Source organism: Pipra filicauda, unplaced genomic scaffold (genome assembly GCF_003945595.2).
Source record: "Pipra filicauda isolate LSUMZ 115617 unplaced genomic scaffold, ASM394559v2 scaffold655_size181804_pilon, whole genome shotgun sequence".
Lineage (NCBI taxonomy): Eukaryota > Metazoa > Chordata > Aves > Passeriformes > Pipridae > Pipra > Pipra filicauda.
This window is the reverse complement of record NW_024104815.1, coordinates 103,203-129,020: the sequence shown is the minus strand read 5'-3', so window position 1 is coordinate 129,020 and position 25,818 is coordinate 103,203. Positions and strand designations below refer to the sequence as shown.

General features: G+C 43.6%; 2 protein-coding genes, 1 long non-coding RNA gene and 1 other non-coding gene across 6 annotated transcripts in view; 2 read left to right on the top strand and 2 right to left on the bottom strand.

Annotated features, from left to right (window-relative positions):
* Window positions 1–505: 505 nt before the first annotated feature.
* LOC120324691 lies at window positions 506–4,213 on the bottom strand. The gene is made up of 2 exons (XR_005566187.1): window positions 4,048–4,213; window positions 506–1,327 (listed from the first exon to the last, which is right to left on the bottom strand). It is a non-coding gene; the product is annotated as an uncharacterized LOC120324691 (long non-coding RNA).
* Window positions 654–770, bottom strand: TRNAL-CAA. The gene is made up of 2 exons: window positions 733–770; window positions 654–699 (listed from the first exon to the last, which is right to left on the bottom strand). It is a non-coding gene; the product is annotated as a tRNA-Leu (tRNA).
* LOC113985195 (cytochrome c oxidase subunit 7B, mitochondrial) lies at window positions 823–3,264 on the top strand. The gene is made up of 3 exons (XM_027715803.2): window positions 823–1,075; window positions 2,383–2,507; window positions 3,065–3,264. Exons 1-3 carry the CDS (start codon window positions 1,039–1,041, stop codon window positions 3,137–3,139), a joined length of 237 nt encoding a protein of 78 aa, XP_027571604.1. The 5' UTR covers window positions 823–1,038; the 3' UTR covers window positions 3,140–3,264.
* An 89-nt stretch (window positions 4,214–4,302) lies between the features above and the next one.
* The window catches only part of ATP7A (ATPase copper transporting alpha), a 28,185-nt gene continuing 6,669 nt past the window's right edge, over window positions 4,303–25,818 (top strand). Inside the window, exons 1-17 of one of the 3 annotated variants that reach the window (XM_027715737.2) lie at window positions 4,303–4,374; window positions 10,617–10,760; window positions 13,675–14,164; window positions 14,897–15,628; window positions 16,960–17,166; window positions 18,172–18,335; window positions 18,975–19,136; window positions 19,747–19,823; window positions 19,997–20,222; window positions 20,645–20,878; window positions 21,167–21,258; window positions 21,667–21,794; window positions 21,945–22,099; window positions 22,366–22,500; window positions 23,350–23,544; window positions 24,804–24,986; window positions 25,283–25,496. In XM_027715737.2, the coding sequence (XP_027571538.1) occupies window positions 10,653–10,760; window positions 13,675–14,164; window positions 14,897–15,628; window positions 16,960–17,166; window positions 18,172–18,335; window positions 18,975–19,136; window positions 19,747–19,823; window positions 19,997–20,222; window positions 20,645–20,878; window positions 21,167–21,258; window positions 21,667–21,794; window positions 21,945–22,099; window positions 22,366–22,500; window positions 23,350–23,544; window positions 24,804–24,986; window positions 25,283–25,496 (3,502 nt within the window). In that variant the 5' untranslated portion in view covers window positions 4,303–4,374; window positions 10,617–10,652. Of the gene's footprint in view, window positions 4,375–8,033; window positions 8,072–8,111; window positions 10,761–13,674; window positions 14,165–14,896; window positions 15,629–16,959; window positions 17,167–18,171; window positions 18,336–18,974; window positions 19,137–19,746; window positions 19,824–19,996; window positions 20,223–20,644; window positions 20,879–21,166; window positions 21,259–21,666; window positions 21,795–21,944; window positions 22,100–22,365; window positions 22,501–23,349; window positions 23,545–24,803; window positions 24,987–25,282; window positions 25,497–25,818 lie in introns of those variants that run through there. The other 2 variants (XM_027715749.2, XM_027715720.2) reach the window with 2 other exon arrangements.

Sequence of the window (25,818 nt, the reverse complement as noted above, 5' to 3'; positions counted from 1 at the left end):
ATTTTGCAACATCAGGAACTGTCCAGGTGGGTTTTGAATGTGTCCAGGAGGGGAGACTCCTTGCCCTTCCTGGGCAGCCTGTTCCAGTGCTCTGCCACTGTCAGTGTAAAGTTTTTCCTCACGTTGAGGTGGAACTTCTTGTGTTTTAGTTTATGGCCATCGCTCCTCATCCTGTCGCTGGGCACCGCCAAAAGGACCATCCTCTTGGCACCCATCTTTTTTTTTTTGCACATCAGTAACTTTGTAATTTTGACTTTTTTTTTTTTTTTGCACATCAGTAACTCGAAAAAAAAACCCCAAGACCAGAAAAGAAATGTTGAATAAAACTCCACAGAGCTTAATTAGTAGCTCCCCAAAACAGATGCACTTGCTTAATCTTATATATGCACGTATTTGCTGGGTTGCGTGTGACAAATGTTGTTAAAATTGTAACCGCTCTGGGGTATTCCTCAGCCTGGGTGTGGTGGGTTATGGCTCTGAAACAAAATCGCCAGAGACACGGGGATTTACTCATGCTTCGGCTTTTATTTGTCTATTCGAGCACATTCTGAAAATTATTTCTGATTTCTATTCGCACTAAGATCCTTGGCTTTAGCAGTTCGGCACTTTCATGTGTTTAAATTCACACCTTAAAAATAGGAAACAAAAAGTGGTGTCAGAAGTGGGATTCGAACCCACGCCTCCATACGGAGACCAGAACACCCAAACCCGCGGCGGGAAGGCGCGGAACGCCTTGAGTCTGGCGCCTTAGACCACTCGGCCATCCTGACACTGCAATAGCAGCGTCCACCGGGACTCCCTTACCACGCTTCTCAAGGCCGCGCCCGTTTCTGTGTCCTCCGGCCCCTTACGGACAGCCCGTCCGTGCCGGGGAGGTGCCGCGGAGCCGCCGGGTAACCGCGCTCTTTGTCGCGGCCGCGGAGCTGCGGCCGCCGCGAGGAGGAGCTCGGCGTTACCCACAGGCCCCCGCCCGCCGCCACTTCCGCCGCGACCATTTTGTTCTTCAGCGCCGTGAAGGGTACGCGCTCCGCTCGCACCATGTTCCCCGTGGCCAGGGCCGCGCTGAACCTCGCCGGTAAGGACGGGGGCGGCTCTGGGGGTGCGGGGGGTCCCGCAGGGGGTCTGCTCCGGGTCTGTGCCCTTCCCCGTCAGGACTGTCCTTCACAGCCCCCGGCTCGCTGCGCTCCCGGGAGGGTCGTGAGGGCACCTCAGGGGCTCTGGCGTCCTTCGCCTCCTGCTTTTTTTTTTTTCTTTCTGACTCTAGTTGGATTCCCTTCCTCGGCGGTTTTTTTTTCTTGTAACTGGAGGCACATCCGGATCTTGTAACCTGAGGTGAACAAAGCATAGTCAATACCCATCCCTTAAACTCAAGGTTAAAGTTACCTCTTCAGTGATGCAGATTCCCCAGTGGTTAATCTGGTCCTCGAAAATCTGGTCCTGGTTCATGATGCGCTTAGCCCTAGGTGTTTGCACTTAAAGTAAACGTGTCTCGGTAGATATTCAGGCTTTTTTATGTTTTAAAAAACCCTAGTGCAGCCTCATAGAGCACGCGAGGGCTGTAATAACGTGATGTGTATCGCCATCATCTTCTCTGTTCGTGGCTGGGTAAATGCAGACCACTGACCTGGAACTAAAAGATTATAGTTTGTAAAGTCTATCTTTATGCACATGTCACTATCTCATCAAAGACTTTGTACACAACTATAAACAATATCTCTGTTTTGTAGCTGGTTTGATTCCTCACTGTTGTCTTCTCCTTAATAAATGTACCTTTATAGTGTGCGTTTATGATGTACATCATCTGGAGATACCTTTTTGTATTTTATTCTCTGTTATTTACTTCATGTCCACAGTTATTTCCACTTCCTTCTTCACCTCCCCCCCCTCCTTTAAAAAATGCTGAAAGAATGAGGAAGGTGTTACCCATACCTGCTATATTCAACCCCATAATTTGACGGTGAATTTCATCCTGAAAATGCTTATATTAGTTCCCATACTGACAGGATAGATATTTATATATGGAAATCTGAAAATGTTATGCGCTAAGCAAAATGTTTTATGAGAGAAACAGTAATATTTAAAAAGGTACTTCCTCACTGAAGGCCCAAACAAAACATATCGATGAAAAAGGTAACTCAGAGGATTGGGGTTTTTTTACTGGAATTAGACATAAGAAATAACTTTCTAGTGAGAAATTGATTTGTGCATATTCTTTGTTTCTGAGTCATTCCAGAGTTCTAAGTCCAAAAGATTAATTTTTTTTCAGCTTTTTTTAGTCTTTTAATGCTAATGCTTTCCTCTCTGTTGGTGGAAAATGAGGACTGTGAATGGTTCGAGTGTGTGGTTTAGCTGATTTCTGTGCTTCTCTTTATCATTCCTTAGCTCGTGGCATCCAGCACACTGCAGTCAGACAAGCTCATCGCAAGCATGAGCCGAACTTCCACGATAAATACGGGAACTTGGTCCTCCTTGGTGGAGCTGCCGTTTTCGTCAGTGTCTGGGGATATGTAAGTTGGTTTTTTCACTAGTCAGTTGTGACTCCAGCTGTAAACTTCAAAGGTATCAAGTTTCATGAAGGCTTACTTGTTTGAAATAAGTTCAGTGGTCAGAATTTAGGAGCTTCTGCTGTAAATGGATAGGGATGTGATAGAGGTGAAAGTTGTGTTAGTTCATGTCTTGATTTTGAGTTGTTACACGAATTTCTGTGTCAGTCTGTTGCCTGATTTGAAAATGTATGAGAAACACAAGTGATCTCTGTTTTGCTTGGGATATCTAACCTATACAGCTACGAGTTTTAGTAGAAAAATCTCTAGATTAAAATACCAGTATGGTGATGGGATTTTAAATTCCAGATTCTTTGTGCTCAAACTGGGTATTTTGAAAGAGAAAGCTGAAATATTTAAATACTGTTCAATATAAATATATTCCACTTGCTTTATTAGAAAATTAATGAGGTGTTGTGTTCTAATACAAGAAATCTAAACTGAAAGCAATAGAAATAGCCCTCTTTTGGAAGGTTTCCTTAATTTCAGAGTTAGTAATCTTGGGTTTTATGCTCTTACAGGTGCTAACACAGCTTGGAATGGAGTGGGGCTTGTCACCTGTTGGCAGAATCACTCCAAGAGAATGGAGGGAGTAACAGCCTCTGCTTCTAATGAACTGCTCTGAACTTTCACTGAGAAAATGGTCCCGTAATGGCATTTGTTCCCTGATTACCACTTGTGCAGTGGCATTCCTGGTCTAATAAACATACCTAGAAACCTGTCTGGCTCTTCCAGGTTTCCTCTATGCTCAGAGTCTGATGAAGTATAAGAAGTAGTGTAAAAACTTAAAGTACTTTTAGGTAATCCCAGTTGTTCCTGTAAAGTTCACCAGTGGATTAAGGACAAATCCAGAACTTTGCTGAGTTGGCCACTTGGCCAGATGTGTGTGTAAATCAACCTCACTGCACTCTCACTGCAGAGTGCACATCCCTTTACCTCTGACTTGTAATGACAAAGCTGAGATCCCTTTTTTTTCAACAGAAGGACTCTTATGTCTTGAATCACTCTGCCAGTAATTGCATCTGTGGCCTCTGAGGTGTGAAGAAACTAAATTCAATTTTGAGTCAGGCTCCATGGAAAGAGGCAGTTTTGAGAAATGTGACTTTCCCAGTGAACTCTTATGGAATCACAGACTGGTTTGGGGTGGAAGGGACCTGGGAGCCCGTCTTGTTCCAACCCCCTGCCTCTGCATTTAACTTCTGTGTAGGGTCAAAGTTATTAGAGAAATGAGGTGGAAAAACAACAGTTACTGGTTCATGCTGGTAGTGGATTATCAGAGAATCTCAGGATGGTTTGGGTTGGAAGGGACGTGAGAGACCATCCAGTCCCACCCCCTGCCATGGGCAGGGACACCTTCCACTAGCCCAGGCTGCTCCAAGCCCAGTCCAACCTGGCCGTGGGCACTCAAGATTTGTTAGGAAATAGATGTGAGGTGTATGCAGACTCTGTAAACCTCCGACTCAGTGTGAATCCCTGCAAAGCACCAGGGTGCTGGTTTTCATACCGCGGAGATGTGTGAAACGGCCGCGTTCGCTCCTCGGAGACTGGAACGGGGGTTCCTCGCCGAGCGCTGCCGGGCCCCGTGCGGGGCTGGGAGCGGCTGCTCCCGAGGCCGAGCCTTAGTGCGGGAGCGGCCCCGCAGCACCGCCCGCGGCTGTCCCGCGGTGCCTGTCGCGACAGGGCCACAGCCATCGCGACCGCGGCTGCGCCACCCCGCCCTCCAACGGCACGTGACCGGCGCGTCACGTGCGCGGGGCGGGGGAAGGGCCCGGCGGGGCCCGGGCCGGGAGCGGCGATCGGGACCGGGAATATCCCGGGAGGCGATATCCTGGTGAGTGCGGACCGGGAATATCCCGGGGAGGCGATATCCTGGTGAGTGCGGACCGGGGAATATCCCGGGGAGGCGATATCCCGGTGAGTGCGGACCAGGAACATCCCGGGGGGCGATATCCCGGTGAGTGCGGACCGGGAACATCCCGGGGGGCGATATCCCGGTGAGTGCGGACCGGGAATATCCCGGGGAGGCGATATCCGGTGAGTGCGGACCGGGGAATATCCCGGGGGGCGATATCCCGGTGAGTGCGGACCGGGAATATCCCGGGGGGCGATATCCCGGTGAGTGCGGACCGGGAATATCCCGGGGAGGCGATATCCCGGTGAGTGCGGACCGGGAATATCCCGGGGGGCGATATCCTGGTGAGTGCGGACCGGGGAATATCCCGGGGGGCGATATCCTGGAAGTGCGGACCGGGGAATATCCTGGGGAGTAGGGACTGGGGGTGGATATCCCGCTGTCCCGGTGGGTGCGGACAGGGGGGGATATCCCGCTGTCCCGGGGAGTACGGACCGGGGCGGGGGATATCCCGCTGTCCCGGGGAGTACGGACCGGGGCGGGGGATATCCCGCTGTCCCGGGGAGGTTTTCCCGGCGCTGCCGCGGGCGGGACGCGGTGCCGGGACACGGGGGGAGATGGTGCCGGGGAGGGTCCGAGCCCCAGAAGCCCTTGGCTCGGGCGGGGTCTGTGCAGCCCCGCGGAGGGGCCGTGGGCCGTGTGAGGGTCTCCGGTGCCCCCATCCCGGGGCCGTGTCCTGCTCAGCCCGGTGTGCCCGGCGGGGAGCGGGCGGGCTCTGCTTGTCAGGGAGCACCCACATTTCCTTCTCCTTGGGACGCAGGAATGTCTGGTGCACTCTCACTGGTGCTTTGGAAAAGGCCCCGTTCAGCTCTTGTCAGTCGGCAGAGACTCGTCGGGAATGTGAAGGCACACGGAGCCTCTGCTCCCAGGGCCTGTTTTCCGGTTCTGAGCTGCTCGACTTGTCCCGCGGAAACATCTGACTTAGCGTTTTGCCTTATGTCACCTTATGCCACCTTCTGATGGCAGCACTCTGCACAAGTACCTCTTTTCCAGTGTTTTCATTAAAAGCATAGTATAAATGTTCTGGAAAAGAGCAGGAAGTTGTCTGTGATGCTTTGGGGTAAAATCTTGTGAAAATGAGCAAGAGCAAAACAGCTGTAACTGTTGCCTCTCTGTGCGTGTTCTGGGAATTGCAGATAATTAGTGTAAAGTTGCTTAAAATCTTTCATGCAGTCAGCAAAGATTGTATTTCTGTACTTAAATACTTGTCAAATTGTGTTTCTGGAAGTAAATAGGCCAAGATTTGGTAATGTGGGAGGTAGTTGTGTGTATTACAATGCACTGTGTGAGCACAAACACAATTTGATTGGAAATTAATTATTATAGTGTATTTCCTTATAGAGAAAAGTCATGAAGGTGTTTTACTTTCAAGGTGGCAAATCAGGGAAGCGAAAGTTAGCATTGCATGTCATTTACTCTTTTATTATTTTCACTTGTATAATGCATTTCACATTGTTCTGCCAAGTAGTTTGAGGCCAGGCTGAAGAGTGAGAAGTCCTAGTTGGCCTTAGTATGCTCACATAACAAGAGCTTGTACATTATATTCTACTCCTAATACTTGCTGTGTTTCTTCCAAGGGAACATTCATGTTCTCCAAAAATCTGACTTGAAGAGGTAGTGGAAGCTTACAAAAAAACAAAAGGATTTGCAAAGGATTTGTCTCAAGTGCTATAAAACTCCTGTTAGAAATGAAGCAGAATGTTTTCAATATGTACTTTTTTTTCCCCATGCAGTTTGTATAGAAATAAATTCCCTGAGACAATTTCCATTGTCTGCTGACCAAGCAAGGCTTGTTAGAGTCTTGAGCAACATGAAATACAGCCTGTTTAGAGAGTCACGTAGCTCTGACATTTATTACAGATGCACAGTTTCTCTCTCAGTGATTAAGCCTCGTATATCCATGAGAGTATCCAGAATATCTCCTATCTAGTCATGCTTTCAAATGGCTCTGTTTGCCCGTGAATCCTATAAAATCTCGTTCTGTGTTGGATGCCATCTTCTGGAGCACTTTTTAAGTCCAACTGTGAGATGATGCAGCTTTTTCCTTTCTTGCTGCCCTTTGCTCTTTTCCACAGGTTCCTGCAGACCTTTAGGAACAGGCACCTTTTTTCCATTTAAAGTAATTAGTAATTTAGCTTTCTGCTGCCATTAATATAGTGAGCTAAGTAGCACTTGGCCATTTGGAAATTTAATAAAATCCAAAGGCTGTAATTAAACCTGACAGATTCTGTTTCTGGTGTTTGTGTGATATTTACCTCTAAGTTTCAGCAGCTATAAATTACATATAAAAATGTAAAATCTAATTATATACAGAGAACTTTGGTGGAAGCTGGTGCTGTACACTTAGCCAGAAGCGTGGTGTCCTTCCCCACTCTGTGTCCCTGCTGATCCCAGAACAGAACACTGTGCTGCCTGGGTTAGCTCGGATGTGAGAAGCACCAAAGTGGTTTTTGTGGGGTTCAGTGGGACTCTGCAGTTTTACCAGTGTTGTAACTTCCTCTTTGTGTTGCCTCTTTATGGTTTTTTTAATTTTGTTTGATAGTGTGGGTTTATGAATTACTTACCTCTGACTTCATCAAACTTATTTGCTTCAGATATTTTACTTACAGTGACTGCTGTTAGCACATCCCCCAAAAATATTGAGATGAATATGAGTGTCTCAGTCACCTTGTGCTTTTTCACTGTTGAAATTTCCTTTCCGTAGGAAGAAATTGCTGTTGGAAGTAGAAATTACTTCTTTCAGTTGCTTCATTCTTCGTAGAAACACTAGCTGACTTTCTTCAAGAAAATGAAACTAAATACAGAGCTGTTAAATTGTCAGGGGAACTGCCATTCCTTTGTGTTGTCAAATCCTAAAATGCTTTACTAATTGATGGTTAAGGTGTTTTATAGATGAACCAATGCCTTGCTTAAGATAGAACCTTTATTTTTCTCTAAAACACGTGCAATCCATAACTTAGCTTCTAACTTAAACGGATATATCCGTGATAACTTTAAATTTATTTATTAGCAGTCATTTGCCTTGAAGTCAGTAGTTGAGACCTTTGGTCAACTTTTAAAATACTTCTCAGCACCTGCAAAGCTTTTCAGGTGTTGAAGAAGTTTGTTGGCTGTTTCAGCTGCATCTGCCAGAACCATAGCTGTCCTTTGTAGGATGGGGTTCTGTTTTCAGATAATGAATATATATATATATATATATATGTATAAAAAATGGAGTGAGGAATCACACAGATGGAGTGATGGATGGCAAGAGTGAGGACACAGCGTGTTCCAAGTTCAGGCAATTGCTGTGGTATCCATGGATTGCTGCACAGTCTCATGCAGATCTTTTGACTTCTACATCTGCTTTAATGTGAATTTGGTAAAATATGAACACATACAAGGAGAACTAGAATTAAATTCTTATTATTCATACACCTCTTGTGTGCATCTAGTTATGATTTATTGGTGCAACAGATATTTTTCAGTCTGCTTAGTTATGAATTTTCTTAATTTCATGCTGTCAGGAGGAGGAAATATGACAAAAATATTCCTTTCAAGTTTCAGCTGAAGTATTTTTTCCAGGAAGCACTTCTGAGGGAGGCAGAGCATTAGAAATGGAATGGAATATGACAAGGTACTGCCTCAGCTGTAAGCATGTATTTAACTGCTTGTCCTGGGCATTTTGTAAGGGGAGGAGGAGGGATGTGTGTATTTTTAGAGTCACTGTTAAACCTATACTTTGTTCCGAGAACAAGATTTCTTTGAAGCATCAGGAACACTGGAAATTCAGGCAATGTAGTCTTCAGAAATTTCATTAAGGCTGTACAGAAAACTGAGATTGTTAATGAGCTGGTTCTTAATTCAGTGTTAATAATATAATGTGACTGATGTGAAGAGGCAGCAATGCTCTCAAATGGCTTATTTAGATTTGGACGCGTCTCATTTTTTAGAGAACAGCCTGTTTTTAAAATGAATATAAAAATTGTTAGCAACTTTCAACAATGTCAATAAAAGCCCTTGTTGGTCGTATTCCCCGCCAGCAGAGAGCTGTGAGTGATGCACATGTCACAGACAGCCAGGGTGCTTCTGAACTGAAAGTCAGAGAACAGAAAGAAGAGACAGCTTGGTCCAGCAGAGGAATTCTGTTGGTGGAAGTTCTGGATTCAGTCCTGGTATTCTGGGGCCTTGAGGGGTAAAAAAGGAAAATGAGATTTGCCTTTTTTTCTTTCCTTATGTCTTTATGCTTTTTGCATGTTTGAATTGCAGTATCTTCCAGGACAGGGTATTCTCTGCTGTGTTTATGAATGAACAGCAGAAGGGCAAGGAAGCAGACTGAGAAAATGTAGGAAATGCTTTGTGCGTACAAACTATGATAATAATAGATAGGGAAAAAGTGTAATGTTATTTTTGCATATGTAAGCAGTTGGGTTTTTAATGTGTTGGTGGGCATTTGGTAGCAGTGCTGATGGTGAATGTAATCTCTTTAACAGTGCTGGTTCACTAGCCACAGGCTGCTGTTACTTCCTCATAGCACCTCAAAAAAAACTTGAACACAGTATCCTAGTTTCTGTAAAAATGAATATTTTTGTACTGTAGTTTGCCAAAGAACAGGCAAGTCAGCAGGCTCTGCCTTAGAGCTCTTTCCCGGTTCTAAAGCAGCGTCTTGCCAACCTTTGATTGTTTTAGGTAGCAGCTCACAGTTACAGTATTTCCTTATTTTTGTTTTCCAAATACAGTAATTGTGCAGATTGTCAGGGCAGTTCAAGTTGATCATGTACCTGAAATGCTTTTAAACTCGTGTCTGTCCAAAGCTGACTAGAGGACAGGCTGTCTCTGTCTGTGACAGTCTGTTGTGTCTCATTTTAGTTAGTCCTGCGTGCCTGGTTGTGTTCACAAAGTGCACTCTAAGTCAAGTACTTCTTGCAACTTTATTTGCACTTCAGGCTTGTGGGAATATTCAGTTTCTCCCAGACTGTGGAGTTACAATGATGTCTTTGTTTGCTCTGTGTGGACTGAGCATTCCTTAGGGAAGAACTGAGGTAATCAGGGAGGATCACATTTCAACATGACATGAAAGCAAGTATTTTCTTGGGTGACTTACAGAGTTTTTTAAAGTACCTCCAAGTGTGCAGATGAGTCTGAGAAAGGGCCTGCTATATGAAATTTGCTTAAAATACACTCTTCTGCTGATTGATAATTCTTGTGTGTCAAATGACAATTTTGTATTTCTGTAATGGGTGAATATTTACATACAAACATTTGTGTGTGTGAGAAGTGAGATCTGTAACTCTTCAGATGTACTTGTCTTATTTCTGTTTTTAGCAGGGTTGAGATGTATTTCATCTATTGAAAAAGTCACTAATTCCCAGTTTTATACTGTCTTTGCTCCTTGTTTATTAAGTTTCAACATTTAGTTTTGTGCATCAGGGAGGTAAAACCTGTTTCTATGATGAAACTTCTTGTGTTCTTACATGGTTTGTAACGCAACTCAAAGTGAAACCAGAAACTCCCAGACCTTCTGTAACAGGGAACAGCTTGGAAATGTCACCAAGGAGCAAGAAAACTAATTTTACTCAACATTGTTGATGTAATTTAGTTTTCCAAGATAGGTCTTCAGGATAAGAAAAATGAGTTAAGCAGGTCTTAACTTCAGCTCTTCAATTAGGCATCACAGTTTGCTGTGATTCCATTGCAGCCAGACATTAACTGTGATCATTTTCCTGCTCACTAGCCTCTCTGTCATTGGAAAAATAATGCAGATTTTCAAAATGCTAAGAAAAAAAATCTGAAAATCATTTCTTTTGCCCTCTTTCTCCCTCAGTCATTAAATAATTTATTCATTTGGCAAAAGGAGTCCTTTGCATTAGCTGTTATTTCTACAAATTAATTTCATTTAGGTTCAGTAATTTTTTCTGGGCATGTTTTAATGAGAAAAAATAATAATGATACTCTTCAGAGTATCTTTCTGTACAGCTTTGCTCATATTTTAGTGTCTACTAGAGTGACATGTGGCTAAGTATGGCATTTGTTAAATCACAGACTCATGGAATGGTTTGGGTTGGAAGGGACCTTAAAACTCATCTTGTTCCAACCCCTGCCATGGGGACACCTTCCACTACATGCCTGTTTTCATTTCAGTCTTTGTGAAATTTAAGAACTAATGTCTTACTTGTTTTTAGCCAGGAGCAATGAGAAGACTGGAGTAGAAATTCACAATGGAGGCCAGATCCGTGGTCATCGGTGTGGAGGGGATGACCTGCAATTCCTGTGTTCAGACCATTGAGCAGCATGTTGGGAAGATGAATGGGATCCATAACATTAAAGTGAGTAATGCTGTCACTGTTTCTTACAAAGCTTTGTTCTTATTTGAGAAACCATGATAAAATTTCACACCAAGGGAGGAAAATAATGTGAGAAGAGTATATTCTGCATGTTTCAGGGGAAGCTGATGTTGGAGATCCATTAGTGTAGTTCTGGTATATAAGAGAAAACAAGTGCTTACTTTCTTGCAGTGGGACCTAAGTCATTATCTGTTGCTCTTAATTAATTTTCTGCTTTACATTTAATTCAGTATTGTGGAGTAAAGGGAAAAAAAGTAAAAAAAAGGCAAGAACAATAAACTTTAAGATAAAATAAAGCAAAAGCCCTAGAACTTGCACTGGTGAAAAAAAGGGAGCTGTCCTTGTCCCTTATACTGCACAAATGTCAGTATTTGCTCAAAAGCCTACAGACCTTTTCTGTCCAGCTGATGGTGCACGGAGGTCACTTGCACAGGCTCAAACATGCTTGTGGGCTTGAGGTGTCCAGTTAATTGTGGGGGAGTTGACTCACCGTGAAAAAAAACCTGTTCTGTTGTGATCCATGAAATAAGAGTAGCAGGAAATCCGGATAACATAGGAAAGTCCTGACAGGTCTTAGAAGTTTCCTTTCCTTTGTACTGTCCATGAGGAAATGAGAGAAAGGGCAGCAGAACTGTAATCTTGAACTGCTCACAGAGCTTAAGGTTTGCTCTATTCCAGGTTTCCTTGACCTATCTTGGTTTTAACTCTTTTTCTTAGCTTGGAGGAGAGATCAGTATTTTGTTAGTATTTTTTTTGTCATGGGCAAAACAATGGACTGTAGAGTATTCCAGAGTGAGCTGATTGTCCCTACACGGTACATAATTTTACAGTAGATTTATTGATGGAAACAATTTAAAAGCTGGGAGATTGCTGTTAGTTTTGTGACCCAATCTGTGGTAGAAAGAACAGTCTTATCAGTATCAGCAACAGAAAACTGCAAAGTTTAATTATTGAGTATCTGTGTTCTGAAAACATGCCGTAGCACTGCATGGTGGTTGATTTTACTCCAAAGAAAGCACTATCTTCCTGGTTTCATCAAAAGTTAATTTCTATTTTAGTAGAAATGGCTTTGACAAATAGTTTTCTCACAGGACTGGGCACATTATCTTAGTTTGGGCTGCATGTGATGATTACCTGAAGCTGGTTTTGAAGGGTTCATTGTGGTGCCCTTTCCCTGCAGAGGCAAGAGATGCACTGGTTCAGTGCAGTTTCCTTTTGCCTGAAGTAGATGTTCCTGTACACACGTGGAAATTTTGGTGAAGAGCAGCAATATTTACAAGACCCATAATTTTTCATCTTCCTTCAGCTGTAGTGGAGCTTTAAGGTGGGTCTGTGCTCTGCCAGCAGGACCTTGGAGCATCTCTGTGCGTGGTGAGATCAGTCACTGGGTGTCTGCCGGCGTGGAGTCACAGGAAGGCTAAAAGCAGCCTCTAAAATACCCCCAGATAACTGGATTTCAGAATCCTCACTTTCTCCTTTTTCTAGCAAAAAATATAATCTCGTCAGCCTTGTGTTTTCTCAGCTATTTCTGAGAATATACAGTTGACTTCAGATAGAAGAGGGAGGAGAGACTCAAGACAATGTGCGTCTCATACTGTCTTTTACATAAGGAATGAAGCAGATTTTTAGAAGGACAATATTAAGAGTTTTATATTTATATTTTAAGGTCAATACCTTATCCCAAAGCTGAACACTGTTTCAAAAACTGTATTACAAAAACGTAGTCTGAGTAGAACAGGACTCTAAGAAACATTAAGAGGACGTATTTAGTAATTATCCTCTTTATAACATCAGAGCTACGGTTCAGTCAGATCATTTGACTCAGAAAATTCTCTGAGAACAGTAAAACAGGATTTTATTTAGTAATTATGAATAAGGTCAGCAAGGGGTGGGAATGTTAGATGGCTAATACAGCTGCTCTTTGATTATTTTGCCTCCAACTGCAATGAAACCAATAAATGTCCATGTTGCTGATTCTACAAGGGCCCATAACTGGGACAGAAATGAGGAGAGGTGGTTCTTAAAATGATTTAACTGGTCTAATTTAATCATGACTGTGATGTTTAGGCTGTACCTGTGCCCAGAGGAAAGACAGAATTGAATTGGTAATGTGTGTTGGGCCTCTGGCAGGCTTCATTTTTTCCTTTTGGAAACTGCAATTATTATATTTGATTTATCATCCCTTGGGAGAAAATTAAGTTGAGGATATTTGTACCATCTAATGGGAAAGGTTAATACCAAATCAGGACATCTCTGGATCACCAAAATGTACAGAGAGAGGAAAAACAGCTTCTTTAATGTTTGTCATATATCAGATTTCCAAACCGAATTTTGTTCAGTGAAGTCTGATGCAGGTTTGTGCTCACAGCAAGTTACCAGCCTGTGCCTCCCATGCCTGGAAATACTGGGCTTCTTCCACTGCTACTTAAAGCTGTGGTTTGTTTCAAAGACTGTTTGCTTCCATCCTTGTAGCCTGAGGGTAATTACTGCTAACTGCATTAGAATTACTGTTACCTGATTTGAATTTTTGCTGTGGGCTCTTTTGGGTTCATCATCATAATTCAGGAGAATTTGGCTCTGGAAGTTTCATTAAATGCGTTGGTGCTGTCTGGATGTCCTAAGTAAAAGTGGCCAGACAGACTTGGAAAGGATTCTGAAACTGGGAGTAAGGAAGGGGTGGGATCTCTTCTTTCCAGCCCGGCTGTTGCACAGAAGAGAAGTCACTCGGTGGTGGCTGCTGGTATGGCTTTGCTCCTCAAGGTGAGGAGTGAGGGATGAAGTTATACTGGACAAGTGTTACTAATATTTGCAAGTAAAAGCAATTTCTAGTCCCATGCAGTATTAGTAACTCTTTGTATTGCAGTTTGCTAAATTGTTGTGTTTATTGCCTCCCCAGGTCTCTCTGGAGGATAAGAATGCTGTCATCATTTATGACCCCAAGCTCCAGACTCCAGGGATGCTGCAGGAAGCCATCTATGACATGGGATTTGATGCTACACTGGCTGATTCAAACCCACAACCTGTTGTACCTGACACTATTTTCCTTACCATCCCTCCCCAGTCAGCCCTAACACCCAGACAGATCTGTACCACGCTGCTGAAGAACAAAGGGATCCTGGATGTGAAAGTCTCCTCTGACCAAAAAACTGCAGTGGTGACTTTCATTTCTTCCATCATAAATGGCAGACAGATTATCCAGCTGGTCCCAGGAGTAGATTTAAATCTCTCTGCAGCAGAGGTGACCCCTGGCAGTTGGGAAGATGCCGTCTGGTCTCAGGCGAGCAGTGCTGTGCTGCGCCTGAAGGTGGACGGGATGACCTGTCACTCCTGCACCAGCACCATCGAGGGCAGGCTTGGAAAACTGCAAGGAATTCAGCGGGTTAGAGGTGAAACCCTAGTGTATCTTCATGTCATTTGGCCATGCTGTTCTTTGATGGCATTGTGGAGATGCCTTGTGTTTACGTGAGAGAGCTGAGTGTGACTGTTTGTGGTACTGGCTATTTAGTTACACGTTTAATTTGAACTAGAAGTGAAGAAATGGGCCCAAATTGCGGGGAGGCTGTTGCTGTTACATGTGTGACAGTATTCAGTGGTTGCTTTGTATCTCGACTGGGAGCAGTTGTGCTCCATAACTTTATTACCAGTTACAGAAATCTCTAATACAAGATGTCATTTTTATGTTTTAATTAATATTAATTTATCTTTTCTGTTAAATTAAAAATTTGTATTGTCATGTATATAATTGTATCTAAAAGGCAAGATCAACTTATCTGTATAATTAGCTTTGGCATTAATGTATTGCCACAGAACCTCATAAAAGGGTAAATTTAATAAGTACCAATGCCATTTGTGAAAGTCCTGGGGAAAGAGCAAAAATTTGAGGAAAAGAGGAGTTGAAAATTATTGTAGTACTAGACAAAAAAATGGTTGAAGAACTAACTTTTGGTATTTACCAAACAAATGAAATTTCTTTTCTGTTGCATTTGCTTCTATGACCATTTAAAGTGTTCTTGGAAAGCCTTGACAAGACCTGTTGATGTGCTCGTTATGTTTAGGGCAGTAAAACACTTTTGTTCGTTTATTTTGTTGGTTAATTTATTTTATTGGTTAAATTTCAGTGTCTCTGGACAATCAGGAAGCTGTTGTTATCTACCAGCCTCACCTAATTACAGCAGAAGAAATAAAACATCAAATTGAAGCAGCGGGTTTCGCAGCATCCTTCAAAAAGCAGCCCAGAGCCCTGAAGCTCAGTGCCATTGACCTGGAGAGGCTGAGGAATGCTCAGCCCAAAGGCTCTGAGCCAGCCCAGAGGGAAAACTGCAGTGGGCCTGGGACCAGGACAGTTGTGTTCAGAGTGGATGGGATGCACTGCGATTCCTGCGTCCTCAACATCCAGGGCACTGTGTCAGCGCTCCCGGCAGTAACAGGGGTCGTTGTTTCCTTAGAGAAGAAATCTGCTGTTATAAACTATAACCCAAACTTCATTAGCATAGACAGGCTGAGGAAAGCCATAGAGGCCGTGTCTCCAGAGACGTTCAAAGTCAGCCTTCCTGAGGAGTGTGAAAACCTGGCACTTTTCCCCCCGCTGGCGTCTCCCCTGAAATCTCACACAGCTCTGAAGGATCCCAGCCAGCCACTTACTCAAGTTGTTGTGATCAATATTGAGGGGATGACCTGCAGCTCTTGTGTGCAGTCCATCGAGGGAGTCATATCCCAAAAGCCAGGTGTGAAATCCATTCATGTCTCTCTCTCAAATGGAAACGGGACTATAGAATATGACCCGCTGCAAACAAGCCCAGAAGACCTGCGGTCCTCAATAGAGGACATGGGATTCGATGCCTCTTTTCCAGGTAATAACATATTAAACTTTTAAATTCAAAAGGATTGTCCAGTTTTTTTAGCCTTTGGTACGACCCAAGATGAAATTCAGCAGCTGACACGCACTTTGTGCTTGCCAAGCTTTCTGTCTTCTCTGCCAGTGAGGTAATTAGAGATACGTGCACAGCCTTTAATGCATCAGATTAATTAAAATAATTGAGATGCCTGGAAATATAAATGTCAGATAAATATTGATGTTCCATGTTCCTATTTGCTGCTTTATAATATTCATGGCATGAATATGGAATTGTAGCTTTGCTAGCTGTGAAGAATATTATGGATTGCTGTGCTGAAGTTTCTTTAATGCTGAATTATCTAAGTCTTGACTCCTGTGGACTAACTAATGAAGGGAGATTTAACCAGGCTCAGGCATGACTGAGGAGTGACAAGAGTCTGAAGAGAGTGGACATCACTCAGAATGTTAAAATGATGATGCTGTGGGAGAACCCTGGTCAGCAGCTCAGCACTTGCTCACTTCCCCATGGTGGGAGGGGGAAGAGAAGGGTATAAGAGAAAAACTTTGTGGATTAGATAAAGATAAGTTTAATAGGTGAAGCAAAAGTTGCTCCTGCAAGCAAAGCAAGGAATTAGTTAATTACTTCCCATGGGCAGGCAGATGTTTGTCCATCCTTGTGGGTTGGCTGTCCTAGCTGTGCCTCTCCCAGATTCTCACCCCCACCTCCAGCAATATGAAGAGAGGCTTCCTGAGGGAACAGGGAAGCTCCACTTGTTGATTCAGTAAGATTAAATATCAGTAAATACAGTACATGAGCTATTTTATGGCAATAACTGAAGAAGTGGTTGGGTGCTCCCATTTAGTTCCTTTTGCGCTGTTCCTGCACAAGCACAGCATTCCCTGGATTGCTGTAAGGAGCAGATGTCTCTAGTTCCAGAGCCCTTCTCTAAGGTCAAAATCACCGACTTTGCTTATGAAACATGCACTTGCTTACAGATTCAGCTTTGTGCTCCAGGTCAAGTCAATAAAATTGTGTGTAAAACTAAGGTTGCAATGCAGACATTCCACTTACAGCCTAGAGAAGAGGACAAAGGATGTGCAACAGAACAAAGACAGTGAGGAAAGGCTAAAGGAAAACCAGTAACAAAACAGTGAGTTAATCAGTGGCCCAACCCTTTGTCTTGTTTTCTGTTGCTGACTCTGAATCCACAGACAGGTGGGTGGGTCTGACTGACAGGGCACACACAGTTTCCATTTTCAGTGTAAGTGCAGAGCAGTCTGTAATGCCAGCTCACACCTCATTGCAATGGCTGCTCCTGAGGTCATGAACTGCAATCTCCTTTCCAGCAAAGGCAGAACTGCCTGTGGCCACAGCTCAGCCCTCACCTGAAGCACAGCTGGACTCTCACAAACCTGAGCCATCCTCCAAAGTGCCCCCAGCCCACCTCGGGAGGCAGGAGACAAAGACCATCTCCAAGTGCTATGTCCAGGTCACAGGAATGACATGTGCTTCGTGTGTAGCCAACATCGAGAGGAATTTGAGGAGGGAAGATGGTAAGATGTGTGTCAGTGTGAGCTGCTACATTTCTGTTTGGTTTGGAGAATCCATCTGGCTTTTGCACAGCGTTTTTCATGGCTGGGTTGTCAGGAGAAGGACATTGCAGGTGTTCCAGGTGTGAGAACAGCCTGCTCACCTCTGGCCCAGGGGATGGGAACAGGGTCATTCTTGCTGCTTTATGGACATGCTGGCCAGGGACTGCCCTTACAAAAGCAGCACCTGAGTGCTCCAAAGAGTGTAGGGATCAAATATGGATCCTTTTGAAAGGAAAACAAATCTTTCCTACTGGAGGGAGGTGCCCAGGTGTGCAGCTGAAGGCAGAAACAACTGTGTGTGTGCTGGGGAGAGAGTTATTAGAGGGGGACAGTATTAGTGTGGATTAAAGAGACACAAGTTAATTTTAGCTCTGGCAGTCAGGGCATGCCTGTCTGTCTGATTATATTTGCAGGAACAAACGGCTGCATGACTGTGATGTAGCAAACAGTCATTAATGCAGACTGTGTTTAATTATTGTAATGAAGGTAGATGTGTTCCAGGTTAACCTGGATTTTAATTTTTTCATCCTAGAAAATGGATGAATCTAAATCCTTTCAGTGTACAATAGGATTGACTGTTAGATCTGCCCTTTCTCGTGCATGTTCTCCCTTGAAGAAAAGGCTTCTAGAAGTAGTAAATGCAGATCAGAGAAAGATATAGCACTGTATTTTAGAAGAACTACTTTGGAGTAAAAATAGATAATCTTTTCATATAGCATGGACAGAATGTTTGTAATTAGACTGTTAGAAACATGCCACTCATGGGGAGCAGCAGTGCTTTCATCAGTCACACCTACACTGAGGTGCTGTGGTTGTGTTGTTGGTGTATCTTCCAAAAATGAACATGTTTTTCTTGATTTGCAATATGGTACCTTTCCCAATTTCAAATTGTGTCATGCCCTCCTGTTACCATAAGTGCAGGATTTTCCTAGACCTGATCTGCTGCTCACACGTTTTGTTTCCCAGGAATACATTCCATCCTTGTTGCCCTGATGGCGGGAAAGGCAGAGGTGAGGTATAACCCTGCTGTCATACACCCTTCAGCCATTGCAGAGCTCATTCGGGAGCTGGGATTCGGAGCCACCGTGATGGAAAACTGTGGTGAAGGAGATGGAATCCTGGAACTTGTTGTAAGTTAGTGATTAAAACCTGACACCCTCAGCTTCTGTTACTTTTATCTACTGGGTGCACTTGTGCAAGTGTTCCACTTCCTAAAGTTTAATCATATAATAGAGCTTAATTCACAAAAAAATTAAAATATAAGAGTACCTCAGGTATGTGTCACAAATGGTATCTGGTCCTGCAAACTCTTCTGGCTCACTACTACTACACTGAAGTCGGAGAAACATTCCTGTATTTTTCTGATTACTCTGCTTATTGCCAGAATTTACTTTTTGAAGGTGAGTCTGGCTCTGTGTACCCAGCTCTGAGCTTGAAGAGCCAACAGAGCCTTAGCAGGGCTTAATAACCTTGTCTCCATGCTCTGCTTCCTCTAGGAGGGTTGGATGGGCCCCTGAGCAACACGATTTTTGGGAGGTATCCCTGCCCATGGCAGCAGATTGGAACTAAATGGTCTTTAAGATGCCTTCCAACCCAAACTATTGTGATTCTATAGCTCATCCTTAGCTGGAGCTCCATCTCACTGCTTCAAACCCCAGAGCAAAGCAATAAATAAGGAAGGATAGTCATAAGGACTTTTCCTGCTTTTTAAGATGCATTTACCAGATAAGCTGTGGTTTTGATAACTGAAAGGAACCTTTGTTTTTCAGGTGAGAGGGATGACATGTGCTTCTTGTGTGCACAAGATAGAATCCACCCTCATGAAGACTAATGGTGTTTTATACTGCTCAGTAGCTCTTGCAACCAACAAAGCACACATCAAATATGACCCTGAGGCTGTTGGTCCTCGAGATGTTATACAAGTGATAAAGGTGAGAGTCATTCAGGTGCCAAAGTCTCATCAAATATACAGCATCCTTTGAAGAGTTACACACCCCAGAAACAGAAGGGAAGGCTATTAAAGCAAAAAAATAGGTCTGTCTTCTTCCATCTGCTTTCTTCTTAGTGCAGGTTTTTGTAACTAATACATGTGTTCTGGCTCAGAAACGCTCTGTTACAACTTTGCCTAAAACCTTTAAACAGCAATACTATAAAAAATAGGCTATGGTAGAGTTGGAGATACCAGCTATAGGTTTGTAGAAAAATAAATCACATTTATTTAAAAATTAATACCGTAGCAGGTGAGAGGTGAAATATGTTTCTTAGCTTTCTCCCTCCATTTCTCTATGTCTGTGCTTCGGGAAAAACCATTTTGGAAAGCCACATTTTAGAAAAGCATTTTATTCTAGAAAGGTTGATTTTTACAACAAATTGCTTTCTCTCTTTAGAAGGTAACTAAACAATAGTAACTATTGTATCAGAAATGTTAATAAAGTAAATCAAAGATAAGGCTGGCACCATACCAGTAATCTGGCAATAACTGACCACAAAGTGTATTTTAAAACTGACTGTTCTCTTTTTTATTATGCTTTTTTTCCTTAGGATTTAGGTTTCACTACTTCCTTAGTCAAAAAGGATAGATCTGCCAGTCATCTGGATCACAAACAGGAAATCAGACAGTAAGTATTCCTAACCATATTTAGATTCTGTAAATATCTTTGATTCTTCTTTTTTAATCACCCGTGAATCTATGGGGGGGTTTTGTGACTGTCCAGAGTTGCTGGTTAAAAAGTTCTCCAGCACCTGACTGCAGTACAAGTTGTTTTTCTTCTTTCTCTTTTTAAATCCAAAGGTGGAAAAGGTCTTTTGTCGTGAGCTTTGTTTTCTGTATCCCTGTCATGGGGCTGATGATTTACATGATGGTGATGAACAGTCATCCTTCGGATGCTCACACACATCACAACATGAGCAGCCAGGAGAGGGAGGCCTCTCACTCCTCCATGGTCCTGGATTACCAGCTCCTGCCAGGATTGTCTGTTATGAATTTTCTGTCATTTTTGCTCTGTGTCCCTGTACAGGTAAGTGGGATTATGACAACTCCTGGTTTGTTGGGTTTAAACACTCAAACTGGAAGACTATGAAGAAAGTAAATTTGAAAAGTGAGTGTAATGCTGATGCAAAACGCTTTTGAGGTTGTTACGTGCTTTTGCTGTTGCCAAAAGAATTGGTGCTAGAGACTGTCCTGGGCAGGGCAGTCACTGCCCAGGGGTTGGGCACCCAAAAAGCACCTGAGGCAGCTGCTGAGCCACACCAGTGGACACGGGGAGGAGGTGGGAGTGCCTGAGAGTGCTGTGGAGGAGATCACAGCCCTTGGCTAGAGCTGGGATTTTGCTCAGGAAGAGATGGTGAAGGCAGATAACACAAGTCACACGTGTCTCCCTCTCTCATGGAAATGCTGCTGTGTGAGTTACCAGTGTGTGTAAAATACACTCTCTTGCAGGTGTTTGGAGGGTGGCACTTCTACATCCAGGCGTACAGGGCGCTGAAACACAGCACTGCAAACATGGATGTGCTCGTCGTGTTGGCCACCTCCATCGCCTTCCTCTACTCCTTCGTTATTCTCCTGGTGGCAATGGCTGAGAAGGCAAAAGTAAACCCTGTCACGTTCTTTGACACCCCCCCGATGCTGTTCGTGTTCATCTCGCTGGGCCGGTGGCTGGAGCACGTGGCAAAGGTAAGGAAAATAGAAATCCGGGATAGCTACAAGCTGCAAGACTAGGAATCATTTCAGAATGTCATGTATATTTAAAAACGTCCCGTGGAAAAGCTTTGTTAGGTTCTTTTAACCTTCTTTGCTGTAAAATCATCTTTAGTAACTGAACTAGTAAAAACATGAAATGACTTATTATCAGTCTGTGTTTTCTTAACAGGGTAAATTGCAACACATGCAGTTGTCATTTACCCTGCTTTTTTTTTTTTTTTCAATAGTATAGTCAGAAAAATATGAAAATTATTATTCTAGGGTAAAACCTCAGAAGCCCTGGCAAGACTAATTTCATTACAAGCTACTGAAGCTACTATTGTTACCTTGGGCCCTGATAACGTTCTTTTAAGGTATCTTGCTTTGTCATTTGCTTTTTCTGTTGTTCCTTTTTTGCTGTTAATATGCCTAATTCACAGATAAATGTTACCATTCGATAGAACCGTGAAGCAAATAACTTCAGATTTGCTGGCAGATAAAAATGTTAAAATGCAGAAGAATTAACACTGCTCTAATTTAGTTTATTGACTTACTGCTGTTTTTTGCTGTGATAAGACAATTAGTGGATTTTCTTAACTGGATAGTAAATAAAATTATGATAAAAGTCATAGTCTTCTTTAAAATGGCCTTTTTTCTGTTTTAATTTTTGTATGCTTAACTGTGTCAAGCAGTGGGATTGTGCTTTGTGTGTAGTGACAGCTCCTTTTGCACTGGGTCACTTCAGTTACATCTCTTACTAAAGAACATTTCCATCATTCCAGTGAAGAGCAAGTCGATGTTGAGCTGGTTCAACGGGGTGACATTGTCAAAGTGGTCCCAGGAGGCAAATTCCCCGTGGATGGTCGTGTTATTGAAGGACACTCCATGGTAGATGAATCTCTCATCACAGGTGAGCGTTTGCTTTCTGCCAATGTAAAAACGTTCTCCTTTAGACCAACGTGAAGAAGGGAGGGTGGAACTGATGTTCTCACTCTCGTGAGGAGATGGTGGCTGTTACAAAGGTCTGTTTTTCAGCACTCTGCTGTTGCCCTTCCCTCAGGTGAGGCCATGCCTGTGACTAAGAAGCCTGGGAACACAGTCATTGCAGGGTCCATCAACCAGAACGGGTCCCTGCTCATCGCCGCGACCCACGTCGGGGCTGACACCACTCTGTCCCAGATTGTTAAACTCGTGGAGGAGGCCCAGACCTCAAAGGTAGAGTATTGTCAAATTCACATTAGGCAGCAGCACACCACATCACTTGAGGAGTGGCTGAGTTTGTTTAGATTTGAATTGCATAATGAAGGTTCTTGCTGATTAAGGACTTTGATACAGGCTCCTGTGCCAAACCTCATCCTTTTATGAAGTCAGTCTCTAATTATAAACTGTGGCAAGCCAAGTGTGCTGCAGCAGCTGTGACTGTGTCTGGCACAGAAGGGAGTCACCATGATCCTGCTGAGTGACCTGTTTCTCCTTCCCAGGCTCCCATCCAGCAATTTGCAGACAAACTTAGTGGCTACTTTGTTCCTTTTATTGTGGCTGTCTCTGTGGTTACCCTTCTTGCCTGGATTATAATTGGGTTTGTAGATTTTGGAATAGTGGAAAAATACTTTCTGGTAAGTAAATCTCCTTAAACACCTTCTGAAATATTTAATAAATAGCCTTACAATTGTGTTAGACTGCAGTGGTTCCCTTTCTGAATTGTCCTTGCAGGCAGTTGCTGACTATTATTGTTCTTGTTATTACAGTTTTACATTATGTATTTTTTTACACTGTATCACTCCTACATTTATACTTAAAGAAAGAATCCACAGTAATTAATCAACTCCTTGAAGTTAGTATTAAAAAAAAAAAAGTTAATTAAAAAAATTAAAGAGTTAATCAAAAAAATTTCCCACCATCCATTCCTTCTCTGTGGAGAAAAGAGGTCCCTTGTGTCACAAGCTCCAAGTCTGCATCCAACTCTGTTAGCAGAGCTCTAGGTGAGTTCATATTGGGAATCATGGAATTAATCTTCATTACAGATGCCAGAGGAGGGTCAGGATCCCAGCCTGGACTTTAGGGTTGCTTGGATCACAGGTCTCTTGGTTCAAGACTACTTCTGATTAGAATTTTTTTACTTTCAGGAAAGCAATCTTCATGTAATATCTGGTTGTGGTTTTTTCCTTACTGTATTGATACAGTATCTTGTATTACATTAGAGGGTGAAAGTTATGGCATGGGGTACCTTGTTTAGGAAAATGTCCTATAAATGAAACAGTCATGGGTGTATGCAGTGTAGAACAGAACTTAGTCATGAGTTTACTCATTGCTCTGAGCTATTTTATAATTTGCCCGTGCTTCAGTTCCAATATTAATGCTTTAGCTGATAAATTCGCAGGTTTTTCCAACACCCAGGGCAGTGTGCAGCTGGATGTGTTGTCTCACTGTCCAGCTCCTCCTCTGACCGGCTCGTGCCCCCGCAGGGTTCCAGCGAGAGCCTCTCCTCGGCAGAGGTGATCGTCCGCTTCGCCTTCCAGGCCTCCATCACGGTGCTGTGCATCGCCTGCCCCTGCTCCCTGGGCCTGGCCACCCCCACCGCCGTCATGGTGGGCACGGGTGTGGGGGCCCAGAACGGCATCCTCATCAAGGGGGGGGAGCCCCTGGAGATGGCACACAAGGTGAGGGGGCACTGCTGCGGGGGCCGCCCGGCCCGGGCTCGCCGGTGTGTGCCAACTGCTGCTGGAGCAGGCTGTGGAATGTCCCCAGGTGGCAGGTCTGTCCTTGGGCACCTGTCGGTAGGTCTTGGTCCATGGGGGAAGAAAGACACACGACACACAAGAGGGTGATGAGACAGAGAGATGTCTGCCTGCTCAGCGTAGCAGGCAGCTTTCGTTGAGATCCCTCCCCTCAGCTTTCTCACGCGTACAATATAAACATATTCTTGCAAAAACATTTAGGCATGCAGCACCTGCACTCAGCCAAACAGCTTTAACCTTGGGCTCTTTATAACTCAAGGCTGTGTCCACGGGAACTATCTAATTAGCTTTACTGCTCTCATGGAAAACGGCCCAACACTTTGTAATATTCCAAACCCCTCAAGCTTCAATTGTGGGGCTGCGACTTCACCCCACACTTGCCCCAGAACAAGGGGAGGAGGGTAACCCAGGTTCTTATCAATAATTCCCCTGGGGTGGATTAGAGTGAAACGACACTGAATAATCAGTGTGTGAAAACATATCTAGGTAGGGTTTATTTTAACAATTCTGTTTGAACAGGTATGTCAGCATTTTGGGTGTTGTCATCTATATTATCTATCGTAGGGATAACCCCTGGGGGGAAAATGCATAAGGGAGAGAAAGGAAAGAGAGGATAAGGGTAAGGGAGAGTAAGGGAAGAAAAGCTGAGAGTGGACAGGTGTCCATAGTCACTGCCCACGGGGTCCAGCGATGGGACTTGGGAGTTGCAGCTTCCAGGTCTGTCAGTTGAAGTGGTGGCCTTGATCCACTGGGGGTGGGGGAGAGAAGCCTCCACATTCAAAGAAGTTGTGAGTTACTATATCCATGGTTGGTGTCACGGGCCATGCCAGGAGCCTCCAACATCTCCTGGGTCTGAGCTGAGTTCCCAGGAGGGCTCTGGCAAAAGGGTTTTTCCTGCCTTTCAAGATTAGCGGGGGAGGGGGGAATGGGCTTTGATGGGCCATCAGAGGTATAATGCAAAAGTCCTGCAGAAGCCTGCAAAAGTCCCTTGGCAATCCTAGAATGCATAAATCATGAACCCTTTCAATCTCTGAAAGCAGGGAGCCCCGGGATCGTTCTGTGCACATCACTGGTGTCAGGCGTCAGTCCCGTCAGCAGGTTTCTCTAAAAGCGGTGGTTTCCTGAGGAATCTGTACCTTAAAGTTTGTTTCACTGAAAAAAATCTTCCTGTTGTGCTGCAGGTGAAGGTGGTTGTGTTTGACAAAACAGGGACCATCACCCACGGGACTCCAGAAGTGATGCAGGTGAAGTTTCTGGTGGAGGGTAACCAACTGCCTTGTCATAAACTGCTGGCAATAGTGGGGACTGCAGAGAGTAACAGTGAGCACCCCCTTGGAGCAGCAATAACCAAGTACTGCAAAAAGGTGAGTTAGTTACACAGGGGAAGAGCAGTTTGTGTTACAGAAGAACCTCTCTTGCAGTACTTCATAAATAACACCAGACTATCCGTACATATGAAGTACTTACTGTATTTATTTGGGAAATCTGAAAATTGTGGGACCACATAAAGCACTTCATGCCATATTAGATGGGTACTCAAAGTTAGATTTTGATGATTCCTCCTGTTTGTTCGAGTGCACTTTATTTTGTGGGCTTTGTAAATAGAACATGCTTTTATATATGTTTAAAAACCTCCTCTGTTTCCATCCTTTTTCTCTAGGAACTGGACTTGGAAACCCTTGGAACATGTACAGATTTTCAGGTAGTTCCAGGCTGTGGCATTAGTTGTAAAGTCACCAATATTGAAGCATTGCTCTACAGGAAAAATAGAATGGTTGAAGAAAACAATATTAAAAATGCAACTCTCGTGAAAATTGAGGAAAATACAGATGAATCGGTGCAACCTGCTTTGATTATTGATGCTGAGCTACCAAGTAAGTTAATTCTGGCTTAGAGGATAAAATGAAGAATTTTTGCTTTTGTGCCTTTAGGATCCTCAAGAGTAAGGTCACTTATTTTTGTCCCGAAGAACTGGGCTGGCATCAAGGCACACATTATTTAGTTGGTCATTAGTTTATTTTGTGCTCACACATCACTCCAAACGTTTAAATAAATTCAATTTCAAGTTACATATTGAATGTGGGGCTGGAAAATCATACAGGAGTTCTCTGTCAGCTCTCTCTAGTTTTGCTTTACTTTGTCCCAAGTTACCACTTGCTTGCCAAAATTATGTACATTTGCACAACTGAGTGGTTT